Below are 11438 nucleotides of genomic sequence, written 5' to 3'. Positions count from 1 at the left end.
AGATGATTTCAAAAATATCATACATGATATGGGTATTCATCCTTTTTTATGTGCATTATCATAGCGGCGAACAAATTCATATGTATAGAAAATACTGTAGTAGTAATACTTATCCTCAATTAATAATAGATGCAACTGGTTCAATTATAAAAAACTTTCAAAAATTCAAGTTAGAAAATACCCGACCAATTTTTTTGTATGAAGCTTTGATATACGATACAGTAAACGGACAAAGTACAATGGTATCAAATATGTTATCTGAGAGTCATACTACCATATCCATATTTGATTGGCTAGCAAAATGGTTGAGTTGTAATATTCCATCACCACGACAAACGGTTTGTGATCAATCTTAAGCATTACTTTCGGCCATTACTCAATGTTTTACTCAATACTCGTCATTGAAATCCTATATTCAAGTATGTGCACAATTGATTACAGACCAACTACCTATTAACTCCCAATGGGTACCTAAATGTTTTATTAGAATTGATGTAGCGCATTTCATGAAATTAGCAAATAAATGGGCACCACTTAAATTAGCATCGCCTAGGGTGAGAGAGTGTATACTGAGAACTATTGGACTTATGGTAAAAATTCAAACATTAGATGACCTACATACTCTATTGTTGTCACTTTTTGTTGTTTTAATTAATGAAACAAATGGCAAGGACCAAGAAGACAATGAAACCCCTTGTGAAAAACATTATAAAATTTTAATAACAGCAACAACAACTGGATTTGTAGAATTTGAAAATAAGTTTAACAGTATTATAGCATATGCTGAGTCGAAAAATGATGCTCATGCAATAATGGAAGAAGAATTTGAACGTCAAAATGAAGGTTTAAGTAAAGAAAATCCATTTATATCTTGGGCGGAAAAAGTTTATGAAAAAAGTAAATCACTTATTCAAGAAGGATCGGGAATTAACCCAATGTATTTACCTACTTTAATACCACATTTGATAAAATGTATGAAACTATTGCCATTATGGTCTGGAATAATGGTGCCAATTTTTGGATTCGGCGAAAAGACTTCAAGTTCAGCAGCAGTAGAATCAAGTTTTCATAAACTTAAGAATGGTACTTTAAATCACATAAATTTACCTATGAACATAGAATCATTTCTTGAACATCATATTTTATCGCTTCGTGGATCATCACTTTTAAAAGCTGGACAAAACAAAATATTTTCAAGTGAAAATTCACTAAATATCGATACACCAATCAAAATTGTACAAGAAAATCAATGCCGTTTATGTTCAGAGGGAACTTCTCCATGTTTTAATTGTTTAAATGTAGATAATTTCAATATTTATGAAAATAATGCCCAAGACAAATGGAATAGGAAACCAAAAAAACAACTTAAAAGCAATTTCTATCTTCTTCCAAATCCGCATTTACGCCTTCTAAATATGAAAGCATTAAAAAATATAAAAACTCTCCCTTTACTTAAAAATGGATCTCATGCAGAAGAGTTAAAAAGTATAAAATTAAAAAATATAGATGGTGCAATTATTTTGAGCAATACGTGTGCATTTAATGCTGTATCTTCATTAATTATGGTTGTATTTTGTGATAGTGACGACTTTTCAACAGCTCTCCTTGAAAAAAATTCAAAATTTATTGAATTCATTTCAAAAACAATAAGGAATGGTATATCATCAAATACATATATAGAAAGAGCTGAACTCATAATTAATGTATTAAACCCAAAAATGGAGGTATTAAAAAATGACGTAACACTTTTTATCTGCGACACGACGGCTATTAAGGTTATCGAAACAATGATGATGGAATTTCCAACAATTACTGAATCAATCATATGTTCCAATAAAAATTGTGAAAAATATCCATCGGTAATTGAACGTCCTATAAGCTACATTACATTTGAAACTACCAACGGTAAAATTCAAGAATTGCAACAATTCATTAATAAACGTCTTTCCGTAGAGAAACTTGCATGTTTGCACAATAGCGCTTCATCAAACTGCCCTGGGTTTCAAAATATTGAATCAAAGATTTCGCCAGTGCTTATTTTCATTGAAATTCTGTTTTGGAAAGGTATGATTATCTTTTTATTAACTTAAGTACTTATCGTAGGTCAACATTTTGAATATACCTAATATTTTTTCAGGTGTAAACGTTGAACACAGCAATGATGCAGGATATACATTAGATATAAATCTATGTGATATTCCAAAAAGTATAACTCTTAATGAAAAGTCGTATGAACTTCGAGGAGTAATACATTTTCGCAGAGGGAATAATAATCTAAGAAATTCTATAGGCCATTATACAACATACGTAAAAAGAAGTAATGAACATTGGGAGTTATTTGACGACCTAAAAAAAAACCAATACCGGTCAAAGAAACTACTAATGTTTCATGTGAAATTATTATGTATTCGATATAAAAAATTGTCAGTAGAATAAAAGTAATTACAAAAAATTTAAAATTAGAATTATGTAGCAAAAAAGGTCATTTTTCATTTTTTTTAATAATTAATATTCTTTTATTATTATAAAACATGGGAATAAATAAATTGTATATATAATATGTAGTTATGCTTATTGTCATTTAAACTTATGGCACGATTTTTGAAGTGCAATATAACGTCAATAATCCTAGAAGAATTGACTGCTGGTTTTCTTCCTGATATCGTTCAAATATCGTTGACGAATTATAATTTTATAGAATTATATTTCTAAAAATTTCTCAAAAGAGAAAAAAAATGAAACATTTACAAAAACACTACCCCACTTCAAAGTTCCAAAAGTAAACACAATACTGAAGAACTCAATGATTGAAATAAACTGTTATTAGTTTATATAATATTATATGTAATATAATAAATACGAGTAAAATACATACTATCGCATGTTTCTTAAGAAAATAAAAATAATTACTATTTTTATCCCTCGCCATTGTTATCAAACTAATATATGTTTATAATAGAAATAGTGTGTTTGCCTTTGTATAAACAATAATAATAAAATTATGAATATAATGATGTAAGAGATTTTATGCATACAGAATTTTTCTTCATCATTAAATTCAATGCCAGTATTTCAAATAGCATTTTATTATTTATTAGTTATTACTGTATACAAGATAATGAAAAGTTATGTACCTATAGTTATGTGAAATAAATATTTAGCATTCATCAACATATTTTATTATTATATATTATTATTAATAATTATAATTAATAAATAATATAGTTATAATTATCTACTACTCTAAAATATCTAAACTGTATACTAGTTTGAATCATTTCTAAAAGTTAACCTAACCTAGTGTGCGGGACTGGAATAACGTTATTCCAGCCCCTCCCGCGAAAAACGAATTTTTCTCGGTGAACGAGCTCCATACAAATTCTGAAAATGGTCGTACAAATTCATACAAATTACGTACTAATAATTTGCTTTAAAGAAATCACACATTTCTGGATGGGGGGGGGGCAGGGTAACGGACGTTTGAAAAACTACACTACGAATACGGCGTAAACGGTACGGCCAGTTGCAATAAACTGTCTGGGGTCTAATAATATTACCTATATATTTTAAAATTTATAGTTCAATAGTTATCTAAGATTACTTATCTTATCACTTAATTCCTATTAACTTTCGATTGATAAGTGCATAATGATGCATTACGTTTGAAGACATTTATTTTCTTATATCACAATTTAATGCAATCAGTTATTTATGGAAAACATTTTTCTGAAGACTGCGGCACACTTAGTGGATGCTCGCGGCACACCATTGTGCCGCGGCACCCAGTTTGAAAACCATTGATCTAAACAAACTGACAGATTTATCGATAATGGCAATTTAATATTATGTTCTATTTCTATTACTTGCTTATTAAATTTATTATATTTAATATAATATGGCTATGGCATGTAGATAAAAATACGATAAGTGTTATTGTCAATGATATAATGTGTTCGTGGTTCTATTTTCTAAAAATACTCAGCTTATAGTCTAAATATTTTCTTATCGGAGAAAAAATATCAATGTATCTTCATATAAATGCTATATTTGTTTGTGTCATATTTGTAATTTTATTCATAAAAAATAAAAATAAATATTATTATCATCTATTTATATAAAAACACTGTCCAATATACTTGGAAATATATATATAAGTATACCTTGACAATCCGACACATAGAGGAGAGTCAAACGTTACACGATATACCGTCACCAAAAATACTAGTATATCATAAAAACAAAATTAGAATTATTTATTTACAAAATTAAGGCGAATCGTCCCAGTCAATGAAGTTGATTTGAGTTCAATTTGTGATTGTTGTAGCAACACTTTCCTATGTATACACAAGACCCGACATTCTGAGGGAGTAGTTGCACTAATAGTATTAATATTTAAAACCTTTAAATATTAATTGTTTGAACTGTATCGTTACATGGTAGAGCAGATAGCCATACTACTTAATTGTGTAAAATATTAGCATGTATTATAATATTATTATTATAGTACTGAAAAACAATGTCATCTGTTGATTACAAACCTAAACATTGATAAGTCATTTAAAATTGTTGAAAAAGTCTTAGCTGATAAATGACAATTAGTTTTGTTAAACATTCAGTATTTTTTTAATTAACAGGAAACCATCAACTTTACAACATATTTATAAGAAACTTTTATTTAGTCAATATATATAGCTACAATAATAATACTTTAGGATTTTTGCATAACCTCAATATTTAGGAAAGTACACTCACAAAATGAAAATTTATCCCCAATTACAAAAACTTCAACCCCTTTGGGGCACGGGAAGGGGTAGACTTATCACGCTCAAACTTTATCATAATTATTTTTTTAATACTTAGAATAAAATTTGCGGTACTCCTCATCAAATTTTTCAATTCGAAAAATAAGGATCACCCTAATACATATGTATTAAATACATAGATTAAATATATTTAAAATTTTAATTTTTAAATATATATATAAGTATATTTAATTTATCCTATGACTGAGTAGTGCATCTATCATTATCTTCCACTCCGATTAGATAATAATAACAATTTTATTGATTAAACCGACTATATAACTGTATAGAATAAACATCAACTATTAACGATTGGATTAGGCTTTATTTATAACGAAAAAAGAATTGAATAGCATTGAAAATTGTATGAAAAATTTTATTGAATAAAAATAAAACACAAAAATTAACCACCTTTGTGCGGGACATAAAAAATGGCTTCACGGGTCACATACGGCCCGTGGGCCACGGATTGCCGACCCCTGATCTAGATGAGTGATTTTTTTTATCTCTAATAATTTTTTCAATAATTTTCAATGCTTCATTTTTTATTATTTAGATAAGATAAAGATAACAAACATTTTTATCTAAATAATTTATCTAGATAATCTCAATACTGTACTTGAAATTCATTTTTTTTCTCGCGGCAATTGTCTACTGTTATTGTTTAAGACTATAATTAGTTATTCGCTCGAAGCCACGCTGTAGAGGTGTGAGATATTTACATTTTTCACCGGGACTAAAACAAAAGTATATTTTAGTTTCGTTTTAAGACCGAAATCGTTTGTGTCGAACTTGTCCGGAGCCGACTAGCTAAGCCTATGGCTACCTCAGACAGTGTACTCACTGATGTACAAACCGATTTGGATTGTACTCAAGAGTTGTTTTTAAGGTATAAGAAGTCCCAAGGCTTAATATATATCGAAAGCCTTTGAAGATATAAATTGTGTTACATATTTTTTTTAAAAATATCTATTATTATTATTTGCTATCATATTAATAGACTTATTTTTTTAAAAAAAAATTAAAAAAATGTTAAATTATGATATTTGATAAATATAATGTAATTTTTGTAAATTTGATACCCTTCAAGTTCCAAGGTTCTTATCTTGGCCCTTGAGCCCATCCCTTGATACGGAAATAATCGTACGATATATATGTTACCAGCAATATGGATAATCCGGTATTTTGCAAAATGTTTAGGCATTATATAAAATGCCAAAAATCACTCGGCAATATACATAATTCGAGATTTGCCTAGTTATTATGTATAATGCCAAACGTAGCGTTGGCAATATGATGAAAACAAACAAAATTAGGCATCGCCTATTACCAACGACTTAAATTATCGTCTATCATAAATGTGCGTGCACAATTTAACGCAATAAAGATTAATATTATTTTACTACTATAATAATTATTCAGAGGTACAATATTGAACATACTAATAATTTTATTACAATTTCATCATTTTTCTCGTAATTTTCGTGTCTCGTTTTGGTGTTGTAACTATACATACGATTTATATGAAGTCAAATTTTTATAACAAACTACAAAATTTTTTTAAAAATTTGGCCACTAATACTTTTTTTTTATCTGATGAATAGTAAAACAAGTTGATAAAAATTCAATCCACAGGAATTGGCCAACGATTTTTAAAATATGTTTGCAAGTCTAAGTGTCAAAATAAAAAGTGTATTTGCCTTAGAAATAACATTTTGTGCATCTCAAAATTTCACTTTTCTACAACATGTTATAATAAGTAAATAGTAGTTTAAGTAATATATTTATATAATAGTTATAATATATTAATAGATAAAAATTTAATTTTTATGTATTAAGTAAGAGTTATAATGTATAATAATTATAAGAATCATAATTTAATATAACATATAATAAAATGTTTTATAATATGACTAAAAAAAAAATTGGCATTTGGCATTGCCATTGTCTATGTATTTTATAAAATATCTAGGTTATATGTAAAATAATATTGAAGATCATATGTTTTATTTACATTGCCTAAAATAGGTCGACAATTAGCATAATGCCTAGGTATTTGCAAAATACCTGAATTATCCATATTGCCGGTAACATATATATATATATAAATTCGCCACCAACACGCGGTTATCAATCGAAACATCTGACCAAGTACACAATTGATTTAAATTAAAACAAATTCGCTCTTACTTGCACTTATTTTGTCGTTGATGCTTTTACTTTTAATAGTGGACATGACTACTTTGAAGGGTACTTTATCGATTTTGATGATCGCCGAACCTTGGTTCGGTTCCATTGTCAGCGTTAAACTCCTATATGATATTAATATCGAGATCATTACAATATTTGAATTGATCATTCCACAATACGTTTACTTTCGTAGTAATCAAACGAAAGATTCAACGTAATACGTGGAAGAGAGATGTGAGGGGAGTAAACTCACCGACAATCGGGTTCGCTGTAATAGTCCATGCAAATGGAATTTGAATTCGGCCGAGCTTTCCGGTGACGAACGCATTTCAATTCGACATTTGCTCGGTTTTGATTGCGATGTGCGAGCAATGCGAAACGGTTTAGACATTTGTTCGTGGACAACCGATTGTTACGTCCCGGCGTACAGATCTCCGTATGACTGTGGCCCACTGTAGTACAACCTGATATGTAGTTGCAGACGGATGACCGGAAATGAGGATGCGAAAGACCGTACACTATGGGGTTATACACAACGGATGCCTGAAATATCGAATTGCGTTTAATTACTATAGGTCATTACTAGGGCTCGGAACTTATTGCATGGAAAACTATGAAAATATGCATGCAAAAATACAATATATTATTATCATAAATGCACAAAAATATGCAAAAAAATGTTATATGCACTCAAATATGCAATTATTTTTTTTTATTTTAAATGTATAATAATAATGTGTGAAAATAATTTATTATTTTATAAAAATTTTAAAAATCTTAAAAAAATTGTATTTATATTATTAAAAGTGGTCGTCAGTTTTCTTCATGGTTTTTTTAATGGCTCTATAAAATAAAATAAAATTCCTTTACTTATTATTTTTACTGATTATTTTATAAGTTATTTTACCTTGGAAATTACATTGAATAATTAAAGATTTTTTGATACTTTCGAACTTGAATGAACGTCGATTGAAAGTGAGTAAATTTTTGTACATTAAGAACGAACGTTCTACGTCAACTGATGTTATTGGATAGTTCTTACAATATGTGAGATCATTTAAACTCAAATCTTCAGGTAAACTAGATTTGTCTTCTTTTTTTTCATTTGATACTCGTATATCTGATATTTTGAAAACTGCTTGATACTCTTTATTTTTGGATAAAATAGATTCAATCTTAATTCTTATTATTTTCCCCATTTCTCTATTTATTTGAATTAACTTTTTTTTTGGCTTCTTCGACAATAGAAATTGAATCTATCAATGGAATTCCTTGTGTTTCAAGTCTTGTTATTAAAGCTGGTAAAAATCCAAAATTTCATTTTATGAATACTAATTGTGCTTCAACATTTTGATCCGAGAGATACTTATTTGAATTTTTTATTGAAACATCATTGTCATCAAAATAATTGATGATTAATTTTATTAACTCAAAATTTTCACAGTAGCTGCCTTAATCCAAGTACCCCTTCTTATCAAAATTGGTTCAGGTGGTAGTGATACTGATGGGGCTATTGATTTAAAATATTGAATGCGAGAAAGTGCTTTGCGGTGTTATGGGCTACCACATAAACAGTAATATATATTAAAATATGTAATCTATATTCCTAGAAACACCTACATTTAATTAGTTGGCCATAAACCAGTAATATATATTAAAATATGTAATTTACAGAATAATGAAGTAGGTCAAACGAACAATGGCCTATTGCTAAATAAGGAATAATGCCGAAACAACAAGTCCTATGACGTCAATGGAGCCATATAAAAGAGGGATCAAAATGACCACAATTCAGATGAGTTCTAGTCATGGAACAACAAGCAACTTCACGTCACTCTGTATCAGAATTTTTGTTAACACTTTGAGTTATAAAATAAATGTATTAAACGTATTAAAAGTCTCATGTTTATTAAAATTAAATACATCTTAGACTGCAATACTTGAAATCGAGCCGGTGGCACGTAACAGCGGAAAACCTTTTTTACATTTACGATAAGTTTATAAACTTTTGACTATCCTGTTCGTACAGTTTCTGCGATCCTATGAAATGCATGGGCCAAACACCTAACGTGTATAATTTTTGGATAAAATAATTTAATTGCTTCCCCAGCTTTTACTATATAGGGGGCAGCGTCGCTTAGAAACAATAACATTTTATCATGCTGAATACCGTTAGGCTAAAGTAAGTTCATTGATTTATCAAATATTGATTAATCAAATTGATTTATCAATAAATTATCAATTGGCAAATTGTGGAATGATTACATTTTTCAAGCTGCTCGGAATATAAGAAAAAAAATCATACAACTCTTATTTTATATTATTTTTCTTAAATGAAAAACAGAAGCGTCCATATTATCCACAATATTGTGAGACATATTCTATGTCGTAATTAATATAGGATAATACATGCATAAAAAAATGCATGTTTTCATAAAAATTGTAATATATGCGAAAATTTGAATTTTTTTTAAATTCGCTAAAACTTGAAATAAATTTCTGTCTTATTTGACAATTTTTCGGACTATTCCATAAAAATATGTAAATTCAATAAGTCCCGAACCCTAGTCATTACTTTCAAAACATTTTGTATGATGCTCACTATCAAACATTTATTTTCTATTTTATTTTGTATTTATAATGTTAAGGTAATTTTTTAAATTTTTTTAACATTTTTAGGGTGTTCAGGATATTTTTCGAGTTCTTGGACTCAAAATTAAAATTTTAAATTTAATTTTAAGTTTGTTATACGGCTTAGAGATTTTGTATAAATAAAACAAATGATTAAGTACGTATAGATACTTGTATTATATTTATTTTTAATGATACATGAATAAAATTGAATCAATTTATTCATTTTACCCTTTGATAAAATCTGCTTCCTACAAAATAACAAAATAACGCATTATAATACTTATATTTAATAATATATATAATATACGTAATTATTAAGTGATCCTCACATGATCATTATTACTGACAGTAATATTGATCGTGTGATATAAGTACTAATGTACTGTCAGTATTAACTTATTTTTATCATTTGTTTTTTCTTATAAATAAAGTCACATTGACACTGCTGTTCATTGAATTTCACACCTCCACCAGTCGAATGCCAAAAAAACTGAGTATTTAAAATAATCTATACTGACCATGTGGGTAGTACATTAGCAGTATTATTAACACTGTCGGCATTACTCATTATGTGAGGACTACTTTATAATTTTTTGACGTTTCTTTGGTTAAAAATAAAATATACCATGAAATAGTAATATAACGAGATCTCTAACGCATACGGCCAGAGGTGCCCGCGTCGATCTCCTTACATTGGCTGTTTTAACCCATCTTAATTAGTGTGAGTATTTTTGACTCAACACGAAACACAGTAAAACCACTGTTTAAACAGTTTAAAACCGTTTACTTTAATTTAATAATTTTTAATTTTATTAACATTTTACAAAATTTAATTTTAATTATAACACATTTTCTAGTGAAAATGATTCGAAATTTAGAAGTACTTAATTTAATAGATTTTGAATTTATTTCAAAAAAGTTACAGTGACTGTACACGTGACAAAGAAAAAACATTCTATTTCCTAGTTATTAAAGGTTTACGATTAAAAAAGGCTTGAATAGGCTTGACATTTCAAGATAATTATTTTAATATGTCAGCCAATAAATTATAAAGCAGTGTAGGGTTTTCGAAAAATTCGGAATAAATGGATCTATAGATTTAAAGTGATGAAACTAGTCAATGTACGATATCTCGGAATGCTAAATTACTTTGAGTATTGAAAAGCTCGGAGACTATATAATATGATATAATCTTAAAATTATATTACTTGTCTTATAACTATGTGGTAGAATAGTGACCTGATTTAATTTACGGAATAATGTTGTTCAAAGTTAAAACTGCCAAATAACGATCAGACAATGTGTAATGAGAATTATGGTAGTCAAGAAAATGTTAACTTTTGGTTATATTGTTTGGTGAAAGAACTATATGAGAATGTCAAAAGTGCATAGTTAAATTTTCAGTATTTCTGGTTGGTATTTATTTATGCACATATGAAAATGAATTATGCTTCTGAACTGTTTATAATGTAATAATTTATATAAATGTTATCTTAATTAAGATCATATTATACGACCTAAAGTATTATATTATATACATTGTTTATTGGTTATAGTTCACGGAACTGGCCATGTTAATAAGACCGGTGTAGCAGTTGGCAGTGCCGTTTTGAGAGCTAGCAATTTGCTTCCAGACGTACGCAGTTTTTTACAGTTGGCAACTCTGAAAAATGTCGTTGGGGCGCTGTCAACGACAAACCCGGGCCCGGTTTTTGTTTTGATGTTGAATTTTTGCGGTCGGCGCATGCAGAACATTTTTTTTGTACCAACTTCTTAGATCTACCGGACAATTTTTTTTTTTTTTCAACATCG

At 28.4% G+C, this 11438-nt stretch overlaps 1 protein-coding gene across 1 annotated transcript in view; it reads right to left on the bottom strand.

Moving 5' to 3' along the window:
* Positions 1-6956: 6956 nt before the first annotated feature.
* Positions 6957-11438, bottom strand: part of LOC112691078 (rhodopsin, GQ-coupled-like) — a gene marked incomplete at its 5' end in the record, with an annotated part of 28587 nt that continues 24105 nt past the window's right edge. Inside the window, 2 exons of the mRNA XM_025565216.1 lie at positions 6957-7114; positions 7246-7535. Of these exons, the coding sequence (XP_025421001.1) occupies positions 6967-7114; positions 7246-7535 (438 nt within the window). The remainder of the gene's footprint in view (positions 7115-7245; positions 7536-11438) is intronic.

The sequence above is a fragment of the Sipha flava genome, unplaced genomic scaffold (genome assembly GCF_003268045.1).
Source record: "Sipha flava isolate LNK unplaced genomic scaffold, YSA_version1 555_pilon_pilon, whole genome shotgun sequence".
Taxonomy (NCBI): domain Eukaryota; kingdom Metazoa; phylum Arthropoda; class Insecta; order Hemiptera; family Aphididae; genus Sipha; species Sipha flava.
This window is presented reverse-complemented; position numbering and strand designations above follow the sequence as displayed.